At 50.9% G+C, this 25,381-nt stretch overlaps 2 protein-coding genes across 5 annotated transcripts; both read left to right on the plus strand.

The window, feature by feature from the left end:
• The first annotated feature begins 3,989 nt into the window (after positions 1-3,989).
• Positions 3,990-13,672, plus strand: LOC147229896 (uncharacterized). Of its 4 annotated transcripts, XM_086155599.1 has the most exons (6): positions 3,990-4,166; positions 4,660-4,783; positions 6,670-6,738; positions 6,860-6,901; positions 7,126-9,202; positions 9,491-13,672. In XM_086155599.1, the coding sequence occupies exons 3-6, from the start codon at positions 6,715-6,717 to the stop codon at positions 11,911-11,913; spliced, it is 4,566 nt and encodes a 1,521-aa protein (XP_086011725.1). In that variant the 5' UTR covers positions 3,990-4,166; positions 4,660-4,783; positions 6,670-6,714; the 3' UTR covers positions 11,914-13,672. The 4 variants fall into 4 exon arrangements, with proteins under 4 accessions (XP_086011725.1, XP_086011723.1, XP_086011722.1 ...); XM_086155597.1 differs by having other exon boundaries at positions 4,660-4,801; positions 7,126-13,672; XM_086155596.1 differs by having other exon boundaries at positions 7,126-13,672.
• Positions 13,673-15,257: 1,585 nt separating this feature from the next.
• Positions 15,258-25,280, plus strand: dbpb (D site albumin promoter binding protein b). The gene is made up of 5 exons (XM_086155650.1): positions 15,258-16,439; positions 16,553-16,857; positions 17,242-17,667; positions 22,082-22,350; positions 23,228-25,280. Exons 2-5 carry the CDS (start codon positions 16,665-16,667, stop codon positions 23,441-23,443), a joined length of 1,104 nt encoding a protein of 367 aa, XP_086011776.1. The 5' UTR covers positions 15,258-16,439; positions 16,553-16,664; the 3' UTR covers positions 23,444-25,280.
• The last annotated feature ends 101 nt before the right edge of the window (positions 25,281-25,381 follow it).

Here is a 25,381-nt window from a genome sequence, read left to right on the forward strand (position 1 = left end):
ACACCTCCGACCAGCAGGGGGCTCCCTGGAGACGCCTTCAACCCGATTACCGAGGCGCGGGTTTGTAATCTCCGGATTATTCATATTGAATCATACACCTGCTCCGCCCTTCTTTTCATTTCAGTGGCGAGCAGAAAAGGAAGGTGGGGTCTCTGGGATCTCCTGCAGGGTTTCTCCACATGGTTTCTTGCCAGGTTCACGGTCTTCCTCCCACAGTCCAAAAAAAAGTCAACCGGTCCATTGAAGACTCCAAATTGTACGTCTGATGCATGAATGAGAAGGTGATTATGATTTCCATACGAGATAGTGAATGGTTTTATGTGTCTATGTGACATGAGAATGACAGGGTGAAGGCTTGTATGTCTCAATAGGACATTCGAATGAGAGTGATTATGACGTCCATATAGGAGAGTGAATGTTGTATTTCTATATCATAGGTGTCAAACTCTGGCCACCGGGCCAACTTTGGCCTGCACTGTAATTATATTTGGCCCGCAAAGCCATACCAAATGACTATTAGAGCTGGCCGCAGGTATAGTCTACAGTGCATGTATCACTAATTCTACAAATCCCAGAATTTTGGCAGGAAAATCACAACAGGACCCATAAACACCCTCTCCTCTGTGTATAGTAGTCATAGCGACCTTATGCTAATACTAGCACCCTGCTACTTAGGCAGAAAACAGAATTTTGCATGTGTGCAATATTAAGTTATATATCGTATAGTATTAAGCTCTGCTTGTTCTATATTTAGCTTTTAAGCCAAACTTGTTTTGGTCCCTATGAAAAGGTTCATTGTTATACGTGGAGGATGATTTTTTTCAATAAATATTGTCCCAGTTTTGAATTTTGACCCACTGTGTGTGTGAGTTTAACATCCCTGGTCTATATGATGTGACAATGACAGGGTGAATGGTTGTCTGTCTCTGTGACATAGGAATGACCGAATGAATGGTCAGATGTGTCTATATGATGCGTGAATGACAGGGTGACAGGTTGTATTTTCAGAGGACGGAGGAATGAGAGGGTGAAAATGATGTCCATATGAGAGAGTGAATGGTCGCACATCCTTGTGTGACATGGGGATGATAGGGTGGATGGTTGTATGTCTATAGGACATTTGAATGAGAGGGTAAATGTGACATCTATATGGGGGAAATGGTTGATGTGTGAATGACAGGGTTAAGGGTTGTATGTCTCTAAAGGCGATACGAATGACAGGGTGAATGGTTGTATGCCTATAGGACATACAAATGAGAGGGTGAATATAGCATCTACATGAGAGAAGGAATGGTTAGATGCGTCTAAGGGATGTGAATGAGAGGTTTAATTGACCCGTTCAGGTTAAACCCCGCCTCCTGCCCTAAATGACAGCTGAGACTGTCTCCGCCCCCTCGGACGGGATCGGCGGTACATCGCTAAAGCTGTTGATGTTTATGTTGTGTGACTACTGGCGGGCGCTGGAACATCTTCACATGTCAAAACGACAAGCTGAGGTTGGGCTTGATGAAAACCAACGTGTGGAGAGGAGGCCCAGGAGGGTGAATTGCTAACCACCTCATCACATACATTTTCAACTCAACTCACTATTTCACTCGCAACCTCCTGGTAATTCATGCAGTACTTCTACGGCGTAGGAAATACTACTTGAAGAAGGATCCTTGTTCTCCGTCCAGACTGCTTCTTCTGACAGCTCAGAACGAACAATCATACTGTCTGCTCCCGTTTCTCGATATTTTAATATCCGTGTCGTGAATACGTGCAAGCGAGCGGTGAGTTTAAGGGCCTCGGGAAGATTCAGCGCCTGGAGCCGGGGCCCCCCTGATTACCGCCGTCCCCTCGGTCCTGATTAACGTTCTCCACAAAATCTGACGCTTCCGGACAAGATGATTCATCAGCTGTGATTAGAAATGCCGGTGTTGAATATCCGATGTGGCTGCTATGACCATGAGATTATTGTTCACACATCATCTACAGACATACAGCCGTGAAAATGAGAGGATGAATGTTTTTACGTCTCTACATGACGTGTGAATGATATGGTGAACCGTTGCATTTGTCTAAGACGTTTAAACGAGAGAGTGAATGTCCCTTCGCTATGTGAATGGTTACATTTATCCGTATGATGTTTGAATGAGAGGGTGAATGGTTTTATGTTGCTATATAATCTTTGACTGAGAGGGTGACTGACTATATGACTTTTGAATGGGCGAGTGAATGGTTGCATTTGTCTATGAGACATTTGAATGAGAGTGAATGATTGTGGGTGTCTATATGATGTGTGAATGAATGAATGAGTGTTTATTTTCCACGAGATGTGTCATTTTCCCAAATAATCTTTCAAAAGGTCCAAAAACACGTCTTTCTTTGGAGACGAACGAGTTTCAAGCTGCTAGGAAACATCACGAGAGCGGTGAAACGCTTTAATCACCAGTAACTACTCTCTCCTTGTTTGTCATGACACCGATTCATTTATAATGATCCTGGGGAAATCCTTTTTTCCCTGCTCTTAATCTGAGGCCGCTCTTAAATTTAGAGGCTGTTTGTTTGAAAAAAATGAAGGGCCTAAATGGCGAACAACAAACAGGATGCAAATTATGGTCTGGAATTCATTTATATTCCTCCTCTAAGCACTACTTTGATAGTAATAGGCCCTATTTATTAGATTGGACACACTTAACTTCCACATTTGTCTGGACCTCGAGCGCAGGCCTCCCTCTAAGCGCCAAAACATTTATCCAGTATAATAAGTTGATTTTGCCAATGTTAAGAGCGATGATTATTCATTTCAGACACATATTAAACACATCGAAATAACATTTTTTTTTCCCCATTTTCATGACGTTTAACGGGGTTTAATCTCTTGTTTGTCGTGCATTTTCGATCGGTCTTTGCTATTTGGGCTTCCCGGGTCCTGATAAGTGTCAGACCTAAGCATGGCCTTTTGATGAAGGAAGGTGTTTTGCACCATGCAAATTAAACCTGAAATGAAATATATATATCTATTTATTCATTCATTCATTCATTCATTCATTCATTATCTACCAATTATTCTACCCTTAGGGTTCCATGGCATGCGGGAGTCTGTCCCTGCTTTCACTGGGTGAGAGGAAGGGTACACACCATATCAGTCGCCAGTCAATCGCAGGGCCACGTATAGAGAAAGAAACAATTCACCTTCTCATTCACACACCTAGGCATTTTTCCAATTTGTTCCAAGTAAACATGTTTTTGGCCTATGTGAGGAAACTCCACACAGAAAGGCTGCCTGTCAGAATTCAACCAGGGATTATTTATCTTTTGTGCCCAGCAAATAGAACCCAATCGATCACACACCCCGAGATGGAAAAAAAAAAAAAATAAAATAATAAAAATGTATATATGTATACATATATAACTCATCTTGATAGTTTCTAAACTCTCTCCCTGTCAATCATTTTTAGGGAAGTTAAAACCTGGAGATAGGTTATCCGCGGCTTCCAAGAGTCCGGAAGAGGGGGAGGGGGGGTCACCCTCCCCCAGGGACTGTTTCATATATATTTATTTTTTTAGTCAAATACAATTACAATGTGTATATTCGTGTGTATTGTTGCTCAGTCTAAATAAGTGAAGTTTTAATTTTTTTATTTTTTATTAAAAATAAAAAACAGAAGAAAAAAAAAGCCCCCCAAACAAACTGTCCGCGCGCGCTACCCGGAAACATTAGCGGGGCCGGAAAGGACCGATATTCAGGGAGCACACGTCACTCACTTTTACCCCCCCCCCCTCCACCAAAAAAAAAGAAAAAAATATTATCACCGGACGTCCAATTACTCCTCGCCGCCGTCGGACCCCTTGTTGTTGATTTTTTTTCTCGGTGAAAGCACCCGCTCAACGCTCAGGGCTCCGCCGGATGGGGGAATAGGGGGGTCGAATGCTAACCGGGTACGGCGGCGGCTGTTCTGACTATCTGCCGTGTGGAGGAGGGGGCGGGGGCGAGGGAGGGGGGTTCCGTCGCAGTCGCCCAGCGCGAGACCGTCGGGCTCCGAAAATGGCTCCGGCTAACGACTGGAAAACAGCACGCAGAAATGCGAGCGGACGCTAGCTAAGCTAAGCTAGGCGCTACTCGCGAAGGGGGGGAGGCGCGACGGGCCTCGTCCAGCCGCAGCGGTGCTCCGAATGCCGAGGTAAACATCTTTTCTCCCCCTCCTCCCAGCACCTTCTCCCGTCTCGTACGCGGGTGTCCCGGGGGTTGGCGGAGGGGGTGGCTAGCGCTAGCATCCCCGATGTTAGCGGCTAGTTGGGCGTGCTTGTTGGGAGATTGTGGGCAGGGACGGCGGCTAGCGTTAGCAGCGGGGGTTATTCTCCGGGCTGCGTGCGGCTACAAGCGGCTAAACCCGCCGAGCCCCGTGTGAAACGGGCTCCCGGGCGAAGTTTCGCATGCTAGGGCTTCCACCGACGTTTTGTTTTTCTTTTTCTATCTCTTTTTCTCTGTTAACCGTTCGCTAGTTTCCGCTACAAAAGATGCCTTCAAGTGCACCCGTTGTTCGGTTGCGCACCGGAGCGAGCTGCTAATGTTTACATTGTGACCCCTGACGTTAATTTCTCCCGCACTCCATTTTTCACTCTTTCGCTTTCTCCCTCCCCCTCTCTCCTCGCTTTATGTCTTTTTCTACACAGGTTTTTTTATATTTTTATTTCCCCCGTTAAGATGAGAGCCGGTGAAACACACGATCGATTCTTTCCCTCGTCTGCCAGGGGATCGGACTCCCCGATTGGATGAACGGATCGATTGGAGGAAACGGTAAGAAACGCAAGAGAGGTGAGAATAATAATAATAATTATAATAATAACAATAATTATAATAATATGAAACACGCTATGAGTTTCACACTCAGTGAAATAACTGATCTGTTGACAGTCACAAACTTTAATCATTTTCCTTGCAAGGATTGCTAAGCAACTGTGGGTGCTTGACGGAATGTGGATTTGTATATGCAATAAGTTATAATTTATTAGTATTTTTAAAAACACAACCATCTATTTCTCTGTTAATGAAGTTGTCCTCATCTTTAAATGTATCATCTATGGTTTAACAATTCAGTATGATATAACTTTATTTGACACCGCACAGTTTAAATACTTAGACGGCCACATCCAGTGTGTTTGTTTTGTAATGCGTCCCTAACTCAAACCAATATTGAGTATTTTCGCAAATGAATGCCCCTTTCTCCATATTATATTAAATATCAGCCTCTGAGGAGTTATAAGGTAGCAGCACAATTGTGTCAAATGGCAGGTGAAAATTTAGGAATATCCAAATATTGGGTTGGACTCTGGTTCCATCCTGGCGGGAGAAATAGCAATGATAGGAAATGAATAAATAATGCTAAAATCGCATAATCTGGATGTGTGTGTGTGTGTATATCTATCTATTTATGTATCTATATATCTATCTATCTATATATATATATATATATATATATATATATATATATATATATCGATTGATCGATCTTTCTGTTTATATAATACATTCCCAATGCAACTCACTGGGAAGGTTTTCACTCGTTTGTCATATCACTGAAGAAAGTCATATAAGTAAGACCTTTCTGCAGGTCGACACCATTTTTAAGCAGTCACCGGATTTAGCCCCCACATTAATTTCTTAAAAAAATTGTTTATTTATTGCGTCGCTCTTTAACCTACATTCTCAAATGTATTAATGCTTACAGATGTGTGATTTCACACACTCAGTGATCTGGGGATGAAAAGAGTTGAAAAACGGTGAGAAGGTACTTCTCTTCCACTAGAGCTTGCCATGAGGGAGAAGAAAAACAAACCACAACATTGTGATTTTGACCCCCCCCTTTTTCAGTAAAACCACTGTTGAGCAATTTGGGGGGTGCGGGGGGGGGATAAAATCTATGCACTTTTAGGAAATGCCAGACCGCAGACAGGTCAGTTTCGTGATTTGACAACGGCAACCAGGCGGCAGATGTGACATTTGCTCGCGTTCGATTGGGCTTTCTGTCAACACACGCGTGCCCAAAATCAAGACGACCTTTTCAAAATCGAACAGATGGAAGATATTTTACCCACGTGGGGCAATATCTTCATGATTCCGTGGCGTCCCTCAATCCGGCCTCACGGTAAGTTCTCTATCCCGGGAGGATTATTAGTCCCTGACACGGAGGAAAATGAATGTCAAGATCATGCAAAAGATGTTTTTAAAGTGTTTAACCCTCATGTTCAGTGTCACCATGAATTGAAATTCATAATTCAAGTGTTTTCTGTCCGCTGTTGTTGCATTTAAGGGCCGCGGACGTTTTTTCAAATGCTACGTAGATTCGATAGACATCAGAGTTCCCGCAGTTGATTTTTAAAGATGTAATCCTGAAAGGTGCAGTGTGTTAATTTTGTTTTTCAAAAGTTTTTTGCGAAAGCAAGAACTTTGGTGGTTTAACCAGACGCCACATTCACGCACCCCCGTTTTTGCAGAATCAAAGTGCGCCTCGATCCAGAGGATTTTAAGGTGTACCCAATAAATTGACTAGTGAGTCCGATTTAGATCAGCGAGGAAGAATAAGCAGAATTGCAGTGGAAAAGGATCTTCCCCCTATGACCTCTTCATCTTTCTCTGTCTCTCTCTGTCTCTCTCTCTCTCTTTTAAACTTTTGTTTGTTCCAGCTCTAGGGACGTCTCGGCCCAACGCTGACGAGGAATCTCGCTTAGATGAAGGATAAAAAGGTCGATGCGGTAAAAGAGCAGAGGGAGCAAGGAGACGCCAATTGAGCCGCCTCTCTTTAAAAGTTACTGTAAGCGTTAGGTGGAGCTTTTTATTTTTAATCAGACCCCCCCCCCCCCCTTTTGTTTTTAGACACCCCTTGATCTTTCCTGTCACCCTCCTGCTTCTGTGAAAGTAAGTTGCAAGAGGCGGATGATCGAGAGGGGGGGTAAGAACTGTCTGGAGATACAAATTTTTCATTTTTTTTTTTTTTTTTAAATCGAGGCGACGTTCAAGTGCTTCTGGATGAAACGGTAGCATAAACTCTTTAAGCTAAAGTCTGTCTTTCACCAGTGGTGGGACCGTCTTCCTTTTTTTCCCCCCTCCCTTTTTTCCTTTTTGTCTTTCGCCACCCCTAGTTTCGGAGGTTTGGCCCCTTCACCCCCCCATGTACCAGTGAGTGGGAAATGTTCCAGTTTGGAAAATACAATTTGGACATTATAGAGATGTTAAGTGGGCACCAGGCCCACCAGTTCAAAGGCCTCGGTTTAGATCGACAACTGCAGCATCAACAGCAAGTGCAGCTTCACCAGCATCAACTCCAGCAGCAGCAGCAGCAGCAGGCTGAGTCTTCTGGAGCTCTTCTGTCTGGACTTGGCTTGGGCCCCCTGCAGGGCTCTAGAGGTAACGCCTTTTCTGATTCTGCCTCCATTTTTGCCAAGATGAGTGCCCCTCCTCCCCCACCTTTGCAACAACAGCCCTCCTCATCCCAGAGCTCTCGTTCGAAGTCAAGCAAGATGAGCAGCAGCGGCAGCTCGAGCCATTCCTCAGGCTACCCGCAGTTCCTGCGCTCTTTCCACCCGTCTGAGGCAGCGCTAGCACAGGAGCAGTTACACCCGGGCGTAGGCCGCTTTGAGCACTTTGCCGGAGGAGGTAGCAGTAGCGGGAGCGCCGGGGGATTAGGAGGATTAGTAACATCGGCACCTCCACCTCCGCCTCCCCTGCATCCCGGCCTCTCCGTACCCCAAGCATCACCTGGCCCGTCCTCCTCCTCTCCCTCCCCCTCCACCTCCGTCGCCACCTCTAACAACCCCCCTAGCAGCAGCGCCGTCAGCTCCTTAGGGCACCAGCTGGTCGGGGCCCAGTCCGACGCGCGGAGCCTCCACCAACAGTTTAGTTGCATGCTAGCCGCCAATCAGTATTTTCTCTCCGGGGTGCCTACGAACGCTAGCTTAGAGCAGTTCCTGGTCCAACAGGGAACACACAACCACTTAGGGATCGGTTTGAGTCAGACGGGGGCGGAGCCCAGCACCAGTCTGGCCCCGCCCCCCGCACTGCATTCTTCTCACTCACATGGCCACTCCACCGCACCGCCTCAGCAGGCGCCGCAGCAGCCCCCGCAGCAGCAGCCGCTCCCGCCTCACACCCTCTCCCATCCCCACACTCATTCTCATCCCCACCACCCACTCCACCCGGGCACGCAGCCCTCGTCGCTGGGCGGCTTCGACTTCCAGGGCATCCCCGTGCTGTCGTCCAACCAGATAGCCTCGCTCATGCAGCAGGAGGCGGGCTTGCCGCTGCCCCTGCCGCTCCACTTGTCCTTGTCTAAGGATGACGGCAAGGGGGACGGCGGCGGCGGCGCTAGCAGTAGTAGCGGCAGCGGTAGCAGCAGTAGGAGGAAGAAGGCCATGGCCGGCTATTTGCCCCAGAGAAAGTCCGACAGCGCGAGTAACGGCGCCAGTAGTCACGGCCACAGTAGCCACAGCGGTAACCCTAGCGCTAGCAGTAGCGGCGGGGGGCACAGCCACGGCCAGCCCCCGGCGTTAATCGGTATGTCCAGCATGGGCGGAGACCCGTCGTCCCTCCTCGCCTCGTCATCCTCATCCTCATCGGTAGTTTCGTCCTCCTCCTCATCCGCCCCCTCCTCCGCTGCTGCCTCGGTGCTGGTCGCGAACGACTCCCACCTGTCTAAATCCGACACCCAGAGCTCGATGCAGCCCAACGCCGCCGAGTCCGATACCGAGCCCGTTTATAGCTGCGGCGAGTGTGGCAAAAGCTTCCCGCACCTCTCAAGCCTCCGCCGGCATTTGCGCATGCACGAGCCCACGGCGGCCGGCACGAGCAAAACGGCCACGACCGGCCCCAACCCCGTTCACATTAAAACCCAGTCCGACCCCAGCCTCCCCCATTCGACCCAAGAGCCCCCCCAGCCCACTTCCAATTCTTGCCCCAGCCCCGACAAAATATTTCACTGCCCCGATTGCGGCAAGGGCTTTAAGAAAAAGGGGCACCTCCTGCAACACGGGGTATTGCACTCGTCGGCCCGCCCGTACGGCTGCTCCACCTGCTCCCGGGCGTTTAATCGTAGAGAGTCACTGACGCGCCACGAGAAGATACATGAGGAAAAGCCATTCAGATGTCCCGCCTGTGGTCGTGCCTTCCGCGAGAGCACCTCTCTACTCAACCACGCTGCCTCAGGCACCTGCGGCAAGCCAGGTAGGGGACCCAAACAACGGGGCGGCAAGACAGGAAGTGACGGTGAGGACAGAGTCGGGGGAGGGGGCGGAGGAGGTCACGGAGGAGGGGGAACTTATCAGAGCAATAGGGGGGTGATTTATGGGAAAACTGAGGAAGAGGATGGTGTAATCATTGTGGGGGAAGGAGAGCCAAAATCAGGGTTAGGATGTGATGGTCTGTTTCAGTCTGGAAGGGGAGGGAATTCAAATGACAGGGACAGAACAGATGGTAAATACCCCACTGACTACTCTCGGAATCGTTACACAGGCTACCATGATGACCACCGTTCTCAAGGTAACCCATCACCCTGCTACTCGGGTGCCTCCCCCTGTGGAAGCGGGATGGCGGGCCCGGCTCTGAGAAAGGCACCCCTGGCCCCGACACTGCACCCGCACTCTCAGAGCCACAACCAGCACCACCACCCGCAGCAGCAGCCTCACCTGCCCCTCTCTTCTCTCCTGGATGACTCAGAGGACGATGTCACTAGCTCTGTCAATAACGCAATCTCGGCCATCACGGCGGCTAGCAACAGTGGAAATAGAGGGGATGATAGGGGGGACATCATAGGAGGTCTACTGGGTGGTCTTGGTTTAGGGCCTCTGGGTTCGCCTTCGTCCACGTCCGGCCTGGATAAGAATTTCAGAGGCGGCGGGAGCCAGGAGGCTCTGAGCGGCAACCCCCAGAATCCCGCCGGCAAGCCCAAGCGTCCCCGCAAGCCCAGGGCCAAGAAGGACCCGGCGGCCGGCGGGCAGCCGCCCAAGCGTAGGCAGTACACTCCCAGGATGGGGCCCAGCGGGCTCCCGCGCACCCACCTCTGCAGCGTCTGCGGCAAGGGCTTCGCGCGCCGCGAGACCCTGCGCCGCCACGACCGTATCCACACCGGGGAGAAGCCCCACCACTGCACCGTCTGCGGGAAGTACTTCAGGGAGGCTTTCCACCTCAGCAAGCATCAAACGGTGCACTCCGGGGCAAAGAACTACAAGTGCAGCATCTGCGGCAAGGAGTTCGGCTACTCCCAGAGCCTCCGGAGGCACAGCAAGCTCCACCAGAAGGGGGAGCTGGAAGAGGTGCCCACGACACCCGCCGCGGAGAACCTCAACAGCTTCAATCCGAACCCCCAATGTAGCGTGGCCCAGGACCGGAGCCAGAGCCAAGCGCCGAGCACCTCCTCCTATTACTCCTACCCTCAAGACGTCAAGCCGCAGGACGCCAACCCCCAGCAGCAGCCCCAGCCTCCGCCCACGCCGCGGCTCTACACCTGCGCCATATGCTGGAAGTCCTTCCGCCATCACTTCCACCTGACCGCCCACCACCAGACTGTTCACGAAGGCGGCGGCGAGAAGCTCTTTTGCTGCGAGGTGTGCGGCAAGGCCTTCGCCTACTCCAACAGCCTGACGCGCCACAAGCAGTCGCAGCACGGCATGACCCGCGCCGAGCCCTCCAACCCCCAGGAGGGCGGCGGCGGCGGCGGCGGCTCCGGGGATAACCGCGTCGGCGGGGACGTGAATCAGTCGGCGTCGGAGAGCGAGGCCGCCACCAACGCCCTGCTTCAGCTGGCGCCGTCCGGCGACAGCCACGGCGAGCAGGGCCTCAGCGTTGTCACGCACAGCCACCAGCAGGCGCCGCCGCAGCCGCCGCCTGGCTACTCCCCCCTCTTTTATGACGCCGCCGCCGCCGCCGCAGCCCAGACCTCGGCCTCTAGCGCCCCGTCGTACTCGCAGCCCCTGCCGCCAAACTCCACGGTCATGCCCCCGCAGCATCCCCACTCCCCTGCCGGGGTGAAAGGAGAGCACATATATCCGGCCGGATCCCGCAGCCGCACGCTCCACACCACCGCGCCGTTCCAGCCCCTCACGGAGCTGCCCTCCGCCGAACATCACCATCTACATCACCATCTCCATCACTCCCACCACCATCCCCATCATCAGTCAGGCCCCCCGCCCCACCACCACCACCACCACCACCACCACCACAGCCACAGCCTCAGCCAGCGCCTCGACTGCGGCGTCCAGCAGCCGCGCGACGACACGAGGCGGCACAAGAAGAAAAAAAAAAAGTCGGACAGGAGAGATTGGAGGGAGAATAAGTGGGGATCGCAGGAAGTAGTCAGGTGCGACAGGAGCGGCAAGAGGAGAAAGATAAGCTGTACGATCAAGGGCCACTCCAATAAGAAACACGGCTCTCTTCGCCTGACTATCAGGCGAGGGGAGGGATCGGGTGGCGGCGGGTATAAGCTGGTCAACCCCGGGGGGGTGAAGGCGCAGATCCTGTCCTCCCTCAAAGTCCCCGTGAAACGTTTCGGCTGCCCCCGTTGCCCCAACTCGGTGTTCTCCCGCAAGGCGGGGCTGCTCGTCCATATGGCGGTCAGGCACCCGCCGAGGGCCGCCGCCGCCCGGGAGCGGCTCCGGTGCAGCGTCTGTGGGAAGCAGTCCCGCAGGGCCCTGGCGGCCTTCGCCCACCGGGCATCCCACCGCGCCGGGGGGGCCTTTGCCTGCCAGCGCTGCTCTGCTCGCTTCTGGAACGGCGCGCTGCTCCGCAGGCACCGGGCATCCTGCCTCCGCGCCGCCACGGGACTGCAGCGGGGCAACGCCAAGAGGCTGTGTCTCGCCAAGAGGCCCGGCGAGCGGCAGAGCCGGGACGACAACGACGGCGGGGAGATGCCATTCCTGCAGGGACAATACAGATACTGAGCATCCGGGAAGTGTGGGGGGGGTGGGGGGGCACTGGGGGGAGTAGCACGGGGTTGGGGGGTTCTGTTGTAAGGGGGGAAGGTTAGACTTTCACAAAAATGAAAAACAAAAAAAAAAAAAGGGACTTGTAAAGGCGATTGTTGCCTTTTTTTATTTTATTTTATTTTTTATTTTTAGGAGAACTTGCCCGGTGTCTCGTGTGTGTGTGTGTGTGTGTGTGACATCTACTCTGCTGACTATTAGGAGTGTGTGTGCGAGCGAGCACGTGCGCGCGTGTGTGCGCGTGCGTGTGTTTTAACAACTACTGTAGAGCGTCCTGTCCAGAGCTCCTTCTCCAGGTTCCCCCCTGGAAGGTCTTTTGAGGATGTGACTGTTTCCATAGCATCACTAACCCCCTTAAGTGCATTGACACTATGCTTTGCTGACACTGTGCAGTTACTAGACGAGTTTAGGTGAAAGTTACCTGCTAATGTACCCCTCCCCCTTGCCAGCCCCCCACCACTACCCAAACTAGAGTCCCTACTCTTGCTGTATGATAACCGTCTGCTGTGTACGTTGTCTTGTTGTTCACGTAGCGGCTCTTGAGGATTTTGATTTCCTTTCTTTATCTTCTTCTTCTTTTTTTTTTTTTTTTCTTTTTTTTTCTTTTTCTTTTTCAATGTAAAGTGCATTTATTAGGAGTAGGGGGGGCGATGGGGTGTGTCGGTGCATGTTTGTTCTCTGGTCAAGTTTTTTCGCTGAGATGATATCACACTTTTAAGAAAAAAAGAAAAAAAAACAGTACGCGATGGCTTATACATCCTATCCCCCAAATGTTTGTAGTGCTACCTGGGTCTGAAGGTTCCTCTATATCCCTCTCTTCCCACCACCACCACCAGTGATGAAATCACATATAGATCATTTTAAAAAAAGAATAAAAAACACGCCGGTTAATTAGTACACCAGAATCCCCCCCCCCCACTCTCCTGCCAAAATGAAGAAATCTAACTAAAAAGCCTTGCTTGTTACGTTGATTTTATTTCAAATATTCCTAGCTTTTATACCGAGAGATTAAGAAAAAAAAAGGAAAAAAAAGTGTAACACATGTTTATCTCATGTTATTTGTATGCTCTTTTTAGCAGTGATTATTTCTACAGTACTTCACGGTGTGTTTAAGACAAGGACCTATCATAGAAGCAAAATGTAATATTCCATGTATTTATGTATGTAACTAGTCTTCATCCAATACTTAACCCCCCCTCTCCTTCTCCTCGACCCTTTAGGTTTTCTTTTTTTTTTTTTTTGCTGATTTGCAATCATGTCTCACTGTCAAGCCTTTCGTTTTTGTTTTTTCTTCTAAAGAAAATCGTTTTAATGAGATTGTTGTCACTTTACTCACTTATGAAATGTCCGTACCCCTTTCAAGCTTTTTTTTTTCTTTTAAAGAAAAAAAAAGATAGTTTTTAGTATATTTCTATCACATTTACTGAAAGTCAGTAGTTGATTATATTTCAGAAATGAATAAACCTTAAGTGTAACCGTTTTTTTTTTTTTTTTTTTCCCCCACCCCTGCCTTTCTTGTTCCGCAGTTACTAACGGCAATATCCCGGAGACGGTACGGACTGGTAGATTCTATAAATATGAGTATGTAATAACTTAACCAAAGTCGGTATTTGGATTTTTACAGTTACAATAATCTTCATGTCCTTTGTGAGTTTTTCTTATAACCCTGTGCTTTAAAATAGATTTCAGGATGTAGTAATAAATTGTATTGAAATTATTAGCCGGCTGTCAGCGTTATTGCCCGTATCACTGAGGGGAAAATGTGTTATTGTTTTATTTTTATTTTTTTTTTATTTTAACACCTTCACCACCGTAAAAGAAAAATCCCTGCATTTATGAAGGCAAGGCCTCGCCCTGCATCTTGGCCTCCACTAGGAGGCAGTAAAGTGCGTGCGCGCGCGCGCACACACACACACACACACATTCACACACAGGCTGGTGCCCTGGCCTTGTGGCCCCTGCAGGGGCAGTCACATGGCAGCCCGTTGGGTGGGTGGACAAGGGTGCGGGGGACAAGCTGCGCGCCCGCCTCGCTCCTCCGCCTCCCGAACAAACAGTCGCCGGGCGACTCTGACCCGTCTGGTCACATTTCGATGAGTCACCGATGCAAAAAAACGCAGCTGCGAAAGCGGAAAAAATTATAATAAAAAAAAGAAACACTCGGATGGGATTTTCTTTTGAGGTTTCCGCACGTGACGGGGGGACTGGACGGAGGACAGGAAGGTTTCCTGGCTCGGAGCTCTGGCGATCAGACGGAAAGTTCAAGCGGGGCCGGAGCCGACCGAGTCTTACCCCCACACATACTGAAGACCCCCGCAGTAATGGCTGACAGATGAAATCCTGCTTTAACCCTTTCATGCACTCGTGCAACTGGATTTTTTAAATCAATCACGTCGGTTTTATTGATCCACAATGGAACTGCTTTGTCCGTACGACTGGGCCTCTGCACACTTGACGGGAACAATAATACATTTTATTTAAGGCGCCTTACTTGACACTCAAGGACACCATATAGACAAAACCCGCATTTAAAAGAAACAATGAAAGCTAATGGGCCTCCAGTGTACAACGCTCCAATTTAGGCTATATGTAATAATTCTATAATTGCTTCAAATATATTATTTGCTATTCTTGTCCTGGCAACCGGACTTGACTTTCTTCACTTGAAGACGTTTTGGGCGGTATGAATATTTATATTAAAATAATAGTATCAATACTTGTACTGATATATTAGTATTACTGCAATTCAACAACAGTCCTGAGCTGAGTCACAGCGACTCTCATGTGTTTATTTATTTAGACGGGCAACGTGCCGGTGCGCAAAGTACCCGGATGAAGAAAAAAAAAATCTCTCTCTGTATGTATATTTTTATTCTTATTTTTTTTTAAGAGTTAAATGGAACATTAACCGATATGACACGGCGTCGTAATTCATTTCGTCGGCCGTTTCAATTTTTTTTTTTTTTTTGTGCGGAAGAGGAGGAGAAGAGATGGATTCCTGTGGCGCGCACTCGTGCGTGCGCCTCGCCAGTGTACAGTGGAGTAGGCCACCCCTCGCGCTCCCCGGCGTTTCGAACCGGCCCTCACGTGGCAGTGGCATGCACCGCGCGGGGAATCCGAGGCGGGGCGCGCTCGGCCCCCGACCCACTTCTAACCAATGGGCGAGAGGCGCGAGCGGCGCCCTCTCAGCCAATGGGAGCCGGAGCCGCGTCGCCCGGACGGGCCGCGTCGCCGCGCGTGTCCGGTACACGTGAGGCGGCAGCCATTGTACGCCCCGGAGGCAACGTGCTCGAAACGTTCCCCTCCGCCTGAAAAAAAAAAAAACAAGCTCTCACGTTTTCTGTGGATTAGCAAGGAAGCCGAGGAGGCGCTACCTGGCCGCCGTCGGCTTCACGAGGAGTGGGTAAAAAAAGAAAAATGTCGGACTCCCCCCCGAACACACACACACTCTCACTCACACACAGCCGTGTTTTTTTAAATTCACTTCTCGTTCGGGCTAGCTACGTCACATGCAGCGCCGCGACAGAAAACCGTGTTTGTTTGGGTTTTTTTTGTTTTATTATTACTTATTTGCTACCTAACCGCTTCCAAAAAAAAAAAAAAAAAAAAAATCCCGGCCTCGAGGTGTGGCACGAGAGTAGGTGTGTCTCATAAATAATAAGCGACACGGCTACTTTTTTTTCTTTTTCTTTTTTTTTTTTTTTTTTTTGGCGAACACGAACGTCTCCTCCTCCTCTTCCTCCTCCCACCCGCGCTTGTTTTCCGCTACGTGTGACGTCACGTGAGACACCCCGTGTCCGTTCCAGCTGAGCGGAGCCGCCGGGACGCGCGCCCCACGCCAGCGCGCCCGTGACTTTACGAACACGCGCAGGCGCAGAAGGTACAAACGGGGGAGTGGAGAGAAGAAGGAGGAAACGTCCTCCTCCTCCTCCTCCTCCTCCTCCTCCTCCACCCCACGGACAACTGAGCGCGGCTGCAGAGAAGACAAACAGCAACACAACTTGTCATCTGACCGTCTCCTGCGCTCCTGTCTTCTTCTTCTTCTCTCTCCTCTCTGGACACTTTATTTTTTTAATCCTCCTCTTCCTCGGTTGTTTGTTTTTTTTGGAGGTGGCAAAGACAGAAAAAGAAAAACAACACCTTCAAACTTTCCAGTTTTTTATCTTTCCAGGACCTACCATTTTGTTGTTGTTGTTGTTTTTGTTTGCAGATTCCATTCTCCTCCTTCCCTCCTGGGATTTTTTCTTTTTTTGTATTTTGTTCCCTCTTCTCGGACAGTGGACGGTGTGTTTCCACCCAGATGGTCTGACTGTCCCTCCCACACACACACACACACACACACACACACACACACACACACACACACACACACACAACGACAAGCCTCGATCCGGACTTGTTTTCTTTTTCCCGACGCCGGGCTTGTAATGGAGTACTACGACGAGAATATTCCTGCGAGGACATAAGCCCGCCGCAAGTACAAGGTAAAGTACTACTTTGCTCTGCTATTTCCAACCGCCTGTACTTGCACTTGCAAAAACTAGCAGTATTTTGCATCGTCTCTAAACTCACCCGCCCCTCCTCCCCTTCTCTGCAGCCACGCTGAACCGTGCTCTTATTGCCCCGGGTCAGATCTCCACTCCCGAAGTACCCCCAGGTGTCTTTCCGTGACCTCCGCGCGCACACGTACGCGTCGCACCGGGCCCAGGATGTCCAGGCAGCTGTCCCAGCTCCCGACCCCGGACCTCCCCGCCGGCGCCAGCCCCCAGTTTGGAAGTTGCACCCAGCCGGCGGGCTCCCTCACAGGGGGCGCGCACCACAACGCCATGGCTGGGCTCAAGTCCCTCCTGCAGCACCCCGTCAAGGGGGACCAGCGGCTGAGGAGCCCCTGCGACATGAAAGGTGAGCCTGGATCACCATCGGGAAGGTGCCGGCAACGGCGGGGAACGTGAACGCCCACGTGGGCGACCTCGGCGGATTATCGCCGCGCACGCAAATTAGGATCCAGATTACGGCGGCCGTTAAACGCGGCCCGCTGCCGCGTCGGCCAGCGCGGCCCCCAGTGATTTCACCGTCGGGTGGGGGCTTAGAGTACGATGGCAAATTGCTTTTGGGCTTCCGCTTAATACCGTGATTCAGCTACCATCTGCTCCATCTGTGATTGTGCGACGCGGCGGCAGTTGGGGTGAGCAGAAGTGCATCTCGGGGGGACACGCCTGTTTCGCCCGAGATGGACGCGCGATCCTTTGGGCGCCCGTGAGCTAACGTTGTACCCTCCCGTTTCAGAAAAGGACAGATCTTTGGACCTGGACGAGGACTCGCTGGGAGTCTGCCCGATGAGGAACGGGAGCGGGGTCGCCAACGGCAGCAACAATGGCGGCGGCACCTTCAACCAGTTCTTGGGGCCGTTGCTGTGGGACCGGACCCTCCCGGCCGACGGCGGCCTCTTCCAGCTTCAGTACATGGACTTGGAGGAGTTTCTGACGGAGAACGGCATGGGCAGCATGCACAGCAACAACAGCTCCAGCGCCGCGCAGATCCCGTCGCAGAGCTCGCCGTCGGCCGTGCCCAACCAGAGCTCCCAGTGCCTTCCGTCGCCGTCCCCGCCGGGCTCCACGTCCTCGTCGCCCTCGTCCTCGTCGTCCCCGTCGCTCATCGGCTTGGAGGTGGCCCAGCCGCCGAGCCTGACGGGAGGAAACGATTGTCTGCACGGTGAGTTGGCCGCCATTTTTGTTTCGTCCCAACCCGCCCCCCGCACAATACGCAAGGACGTGTCTTCGGTCAAGGCTCGCCGTTATCGGGGGCCGGCGCGCCGAAAAACCAAGGAGTTTTTCACCCGGCGTGGGTAAACAAAGTCAGATAGGAAGCCGGTAGACCCCACAACCCCCCCTCCCAAAGCATCAATCAAGGTTACCCCCCCACAAGACTGTTATTCAGCATTTTACGCCCCCCCTTTCTCTTAAAAGGAGAAAACAAAACCCGGTGACCAAGCATTTTTTTTTTCCTCTCTCCTCCTCCCTCTCCCGCCGAATGTCCTGTGGGGTCTGAAAGCAGGATGCAGTCACATGTCTGTGGGAGCGAATTCACCGAGAAAACACATCCAGGCTCTGGTTTCGGCGCGGGGGGCTTCTCGCTCTCAGGGCACAACGGGAGAATTCGAAATAAACGGGAAAGGGGGGGGCAGAGGGTCCGAACCCGCGGCTCGGCTCGGGTTCTTTCTTTCATTTTTTTGAAGTATGTGATCTCTGGACCCGAGTGTTCGGCACAATCAGTCTTCAGCCCCTGCCAATTATTGATATGTCACAACACCAGACAGGGACTCTGTGTGTGTGTGTGTGCGCGCGCATGTGTGCAAGAGTGTTTGCGGTTGCGTGTCTTTAAATCTCTCCCCCACTTCACACGCCACGGCCATGTGCACGCGTCAGTACACGTGCTCGGTGTGTCGGAGCGGGAGAACTGGGGGCAGGGCCGGGACACAGTGTGGGCGGGGCTCGGGGAGGGCGGGGGGGGGGGGTTTGCAGAAAGGAGGAGGGGAAGTGGAGGTGTGGAGGAGGAGGAGGGGGGAGGCAGGAAGACGATCCCGGGAGCTGTGCAGAGCAGCCGGCCCCAGCCAATGAACGATGACGGCGAGGCGGCGTCTTCGCCGAGTTCTGTGAATATTTGCATTCGCGAGCTCCGTTCCGATCCGGCCCTTTTCTGACCGGCGTGTTTATTTCCAAGCGAAACGGGACGCCGCGAGGGGTGGGGATGAGGAAACCTGAAAGTGAAAGAACCAAAAGGACAAAAACCAAACGGCGCTCAACAGGAAGGAGAATTGTTATGAGGCCTTGTGACTGTTTTTTGGCGACCCACGTGTCACAGAGCGAGATTCCTGCGTCGGGCGAAGAGCCCTGATCACGGTGTACTTAACCCGGTTTGACCCCTCGTCCTCGTGCGAGGACGGCGCACGCCGTGCTCTTGCACACCTCGCGCTTCCCGCCCTCCCCTCAAGCTTCATGGCGTAGAGGCTTTGTAGCACCCCCGAATCCAGTGAGATGATCTTTGCTAGCATGGTAGTTTTGATACTTAGTGGTCTTAACACGCTAATTTAAAAGTTCCAATTTGAGGACATTCTAACTTATTTTTTTCATGATTCCTGTAGCCCCCACCCACCCCTCTGCTGGCCTTTTTTATGGTTTAACCATTATTTTCTCATTGTATTTTCCAAATTTCAAAATACTGAAACTTAAAACTTTAAATTCAGGATGACCACGCTACGCCCTGGGCTACTGGCCCGCTAACAACATACGATGGTGTGGTTGCCCTGCAACCACAGGGGAAGGAGATCAGGGCAGAAATAATTATTGATGTATTTTTAACACACAGTTGTTTTTTTGCCAAAGTACTTTATTGTTTTCACATTTTGAAGGATGCGATGTCTGATACAAGACAAATTACTGCCGAAGTGCCTGCCCTTCTGTTATGCTTTGGCACTTAGATTGTCTTTTGTTTTCTGGCAAACGTGTCATACCAGTTGTATTTTCGTCAACATTGCTAATGCTAAATTGTGATTGGGACACGCCCATCTGAGAACGCCAGCTTTCATTTGCTCAACCCTGTAAACAGAATTTATCGTTTTCACGGATATTAGCTTTCGTAGCTTTAGCTGTATAGGTAACACAGACGATAGAAGACGGCTAATTAATTCCCTGCCCCCCCTTTGACTGTATGAGGATGTCCTTGTCGTCCCTTGTGTCCTCCACCGAATACTCCATAGCGACCAGCTTGGGGACAGTTCAGGGCAAAAGAAAGAAAAGCGGCCATGTTGTTGCGACTATTAAACGCTAAAAGACATGCGGCGTTCCTGTTCTTGGAGGTCTTTTTTTTGTAGTTCGATACCAAGTTGAAGCGAAAAATTTGCAATTGCAACAGAACGACGCCGATAAGGCAGCCCCACCCCCAAACACACACACAGAATTAGACACTCTAGTGTGTGTACTACAAACCCATCGTCACTGTATGAGTATATCTTGTTACTTTTAAGGTACATTAGCTTCTGTGATTTGATGCAAACCTGCTAAAACAGCAATAATAGGGCACCATGCTAAAATATCATGCTAAAATGGTGCTAATAAGGTATTACCCCCCCCCAAACAAACAGTGAGAATTAAACACTAGTGTGTGTACTACAAAACATTTGTCCCTATATGAGGACATCTTGTTAGTTTTAAAGGTACATTAGCTTCAGTGATTTGATGCAAACCTGCTAAAACAGTGCTAATAAGGCAACATGCTAATATGATTTTACTCCTGTTCCGGAGAAGGAATGTGATGTACACACTGTAAGTTCAGATCAGGCCAGGGGTAAAGAGGCCCCACCCCCGCCCCACTGTTTACGTTTATACTGATTCACACACAAACACGCAAGCACACACACGTCAAATCGAAGAAAGGAGTCGTCCAATTAGCCAAGTGAAGGCGGACAAGTTTTAATTAGTAGCGAACTATGCTGACGATCAACCTGAGGTCTGCGGCGATGTCACCGCCACAGCAGCTGTCTGCACATGCGAGGCGTGATCGGCCGCCATTTGAACGCACACCTTCACTTGTTCAAAGGAATGTCCTTCCAGTGAGGACATCGGGTTCTTGGCTGAAGTATTTTGTGTTTAAAACGTAGGATGTCGCCATTTCCTGATCGATACGCGTGTCAGTGTTACGCTAGACCCGACGACCCGATGTTACAGACAACTTGAGGAACTGACACAGTACCGTGTCCGTTGGTGTTTGTTTTGCCCGATAGTGACTTGAATTCATCAGCCGGTGGGCACTATCTCCCGAAATTTAAAGTGAAGATTCGCCCGCAGCTGTGATGAACATCCGCAACACGGCGCCTGTCATGATGCGACGCCCAGACGCTGATACGGGCTCGTCGGGCGATAGGGATCTTAGAGGAGTCCCGGCTGAGGACACATCAGATGAAAGGGATTTATTTGCAGAGTCGCAGCCCTTTCTGCGCAATTTGGCGCAAAATTTTTGTCTGTTTACATTCCACGTCTAACAGTCGCTGCATCGACGTCCGGGGCGGAGCGGCGGCGTGCTGCAGGAACGCAATAGCAAACAAACAACGTCCTCGTACGAGGGCATGGGGTCAGAATTGGGCGGCACCCGAACTCGTGACCTCCCGCAGGTGCATGAGGATGTTCTTCCGTCAGCCCTGAATCGGAATTCGCGGTATTTTGGCTCCTCGGCAACGCCTCCCTAGTGGTAGAAACGTGACAACTCTCCCGCGGGTCGAGCAGCCGCCTGTACACGCGAGGCGTGACCGTCCAATCACATGAGCGCTGTTCGAACATACACCTTCTCACGGGCATCTCCAACACGCACGGGATGCGGAACCGGAGAACGTGGGTGGGGGTGCAGGAATCGTCCGGTATGCCTGGCGTAGGTGCATCACACCGCGGGGGGTCAGGTAGAGCCCGACAAACCGCTCAAACAAGGGGAAGGGCGGAAGGGGTTGCGTAACCCCGCCGCTTTTAGACGGCTGCTTGAGGATTTAGTTCCAGGTGGCGGCGGTCAGGGGATGACGACAACTTCCTCAATGCTCGTATTCACATCGGAGTCATGCGCTCATCGACTCCCGCTTTTCCCTTCAAAGAGGATCCTTTTAGGCCCAGAACTCCGGCACCCTTTCCTGTCTGGTGGTAGAATCCACCATGAGACACACAAACGAATACTGTCCATTTCCTAGTTTTAATAATAAGAAATGTGTAATAACCCCGCTAAATTTAAAGGCTCTCGCAGCTGTACATCCATCCTGCATGACGCGTTGTTTTCTCTGAGAGCGGTTCCCAGGCTGTGTACACAAACATGAACGCTTGCCCCTCGCTGTCTGTTTCGATACGGACTTGTACACTTCCCCGCCCTGGGAAAGGTATAATCCTCCGGCGCTGGTTCAGTTCTTTGGAATCAGTTAAGGGCGAAGGAATGTTGTTTGTTGTCATGGCGCTCAGAGGGCGGCTCTCTGCTGCCACCCGGTGGCCGGGATGGTGTATCGCGCACATGTGCTCACACAACGTGTGTGCGTTCGGACCTCGAGGGTGAATCCCAACATGTGACCCTGACGGCTCTCGTCTCTTGTCATCCACAGGGAGTCAGACGAGCATGAACGACTCGTGCGAGTCGCCGTCCTCCTCCTCCTCCTCGCCGTCGTCCTCCTGCCCACCCCTGCTGACGCCCACGGGCAGCGGGCCCGACGGGATGGGGATGTTCGACATGGACCCGTCGGACATGGTGATGTCGGGCGGGTCGGACCAGCAGAACTTCGACCCCAGGAGGCAGTCGTTCAGCGAGGAGGAGCTGAAGCCGCAGCCCATGATCAAGAAGGCGCGCAAAATCCTGGTGCCCGACAACATGAAGGTGAGCGACCGCCGCCCACGGCGACGCTTGTGGTTGACCGTCACATGGAAAGCACGTCCTCATACGGGGACGCCACGCTTTGACGATAATAATCATGCCAAATGGACAGGTTGACCGTCCCCCGGTGGATCTCCATGGCAACATGTGAGGATTATGTAATTAAGTCCCGGCGTCCTCAAACGGGTACCTTCTAATTGGCTCAGTCCCGGCCGGTTCCCGGCAGTCAGACGGGAGCCGCTGTAATGATGTAGAACCGGCACTTTTATATCAATCGGTTCGATCGATTAATCCCGATCGCATCCGAACGTCCTTTCTTTGACCCGAACTCAAAGTTCCACCGTCGCCGTGACGCCTGAATCTCCAAACCAGGGCAGTGTGAGTCCTCTTTGTCGCAGTGCCTTGACTTACTCTTTTACTCTTCAGCCAGTTAGCGACCCTTAAAGGTCATATGCCACTGCAGTGAAGTATTGATGAAAATCCATATTGATTTCAGTGTAAATGTGAAACTCACATATGCCCCCCCCTGGTGGCTCACATGTGACACAGTGGAAACCAATAAGTAGTACTTTAAAAGTACTACACCGTAAAAATACCCCCTCTTGTTCATCTTCCTCTACGGTTTAACCCGGTTTTGCGTCCTACTCCAATACTTCGGGTCTGACGGGGGCGTAGGTCAGATTCGGGGTTAGCGATCGCTCACTCGGTAGGACGTCTCCTTGTGCACATAACCCCGTCCCCAGCAAACGTTAAGCTGTGGCGTCCCCGTACCAGGACCCTGCTTTTAATTGTAATTACATCTTATAAATGTGTAACAACAACCCGGCTAACCACGCGGCGTGTGCTCCCCCCCCCCCCCCCCCCCCCCCCCCCCCGGCAGGACGAGAAGTACTGGACGCGGCGGTACAAGAACAACGAGGCGGCCAAGCGCTCCCGGGACGCCCGGCGCCTCAAGGAGAACCAAATATCGGTGCGCGCCGCCTACCTGGAGCGCGAGAACGCCGCGCTGCGCCAGGAGGTGGCCGAGATGCGGAAGGAGCTCGGCCGCTGCCGCAACATCCTTAGCAAATACGAGAACCGCCTCGCCGACCAGTGATGATGGCGAGGGGGCGCACGAGAGCGAGGAAGAAATAAGCTGGATTCATCTTAAGACTCTGGATCTATTTTTCTTTTGTTTTTTGTTTTTTTTCGGTCTTCTTTTCCCGGGGCGGGGGGTCGGGGCGGGACGGGACGGACGCTCTTCCCGAAGGAGGAAGGAAACGACGGCGACGATGATGATGATGATGATGATTGTGATGATGAATGTACGAGCGGAGGAGGCTGGCGTTCTGCAGCTCAGGGTCTCGGAGACGGACGGAGAGAATAATTTAACAGATGTGACTTTTAAAAAAAGAGTTTTGTTATCGGAGAATTGTATATTTTTATAATACTGAAGAAAAATTAAGAGGGGGAGCAAATTTGGAGAATAATTTTGTATATTTTCTACGCGACTGGGTGTAGGTGGCGTGGCGTGTAAACAGCTGTAACATAGAGATTACTCTTCGTGGATTTTACTCACTCGAGCACTTCTTTCTTTTGGGGGCGGAGCCAGGGACGGCGTGGGGGCGGAGCTGGTGACGGCGGCGGAGGGGGCTGGTCTCCACGGTGTTTGTACTTTTTTTTTTGTTTCCTAAACAGAGCGACATCCTCATTTCCCTGCCCGCCGCATCAAATACTATTATTACTCCTCTTATCACGACTATTATGAGTATTAGTACCTCGGAGCGAGTACCATGAAGGTACTCCCTCTTCCACGCAGTGCCCCCCCTCCCCCCACCCCTTTTTTCTGCTTTCTTTGCTTCCCATGCCTCAAAATACATGTCATATTTCTATGATTTTTTCCCCATTGTGATAAACAGGGTCCCCCCCCCCATTATTAAAAAAAAAAACAAAACAAAAATAAAAACGCACACGTTACCTTACTGTACTCCGCGGACACATTGTCAATCAACTTGCATCAGCACGGCAGGAGAACCCCTTCCAGGATGAAGTATTTGTGTGTATGTATGTGTGTGTGTTTGTGCGCGCGAGTGTGTGTGTGAGTCATAACGGTATTGATATCTCAGATTTTTTTTTTTTTTCTGGGAGAAACCAAGAGCCAATTGATCTCTTTTACCCGCACGTCTGTCCGCGGAGCTCGTTGCTGCTTAGTGCTAATTTTTTTTTTAATTTTATTTTAATTTTTTTTTTCCCCCCAAATTCAGTTTTTACTCATTAGTAACCGCCTGTGCACCCGCGACACCTACACTAAAAGGGGGTTCAGGGTTCACCATGTTATGCTCCTTGGATGGGAGGGTCGGATAGTGATAGGGTGTGATTTTAATCCCTTGTAATAACGGATGAATAGTCACCTTTGCTTCTGTTGTTGTTGTTATGATCATCTCTTATCGTCGACGTTCTGTAAAATCCAATTTTATTATTATTTTTTTTTTATTCTTCCATTGTTTCCCGGACGATCTGTTTGCACCTTGGGACATCTTCAACCTCCTCCAGCCCCCCCTTTACTCAGACTTAAAACGGGGAGGGGGGGAAACAAACCAGCAGCTAACCCCCCCCCCTCGTTGCTTCCATCCCCCCCCCCCGGAGACGTCTCACACTTCAGCTCGGACTCACTTCCACCCTCTCACACCGATTTTCTCACCCCCCTCCCCCCGACCCCCAGACAATGTTTATTTTCGGATGCTGATGACACGCGATGGATCTTCAACAAACTGGCCTCTGTGACGTCGCAGGAGGTGGGGTGCGTGTGTGAGTGTGTGGGGGGTCCCCTATGTTCCCGACCGGCCGAGCACCGCTCGGCCGGTTGTCCTTTTTTTTTTTTTTTTTTTTTTTTTTTGGATGTAGTCGAGATTTCCCCCCCCGAAGCACCAATAAAAAGATTATTCTCATTCAAAGGTGTTCTGGCTCTCTCCACTGCTTCCTGACATTTTCTTGGACCTAAGCTTGATTTTATTGAATTTTATTTACACATTTTTTTTTTTTGTTTGGCTTCACT

The sequence above is a fragment of the Fistularia commersonii genome, chromosome 11 (assembly GCF_037954325.1).
Source record: "Fistularia commersonii isolate RoL2024-O1a breed Wild chromosome 11, RoL_Fcom_v1.0, whole genome shotgun sequence".
Classification (NCBI taxonomy): Eukaryota; Metazoa; Chordata; class Actinopteri; order Syngnathiformes; family Fistulariidae; genus Fistularia; species Fistularia commersonii.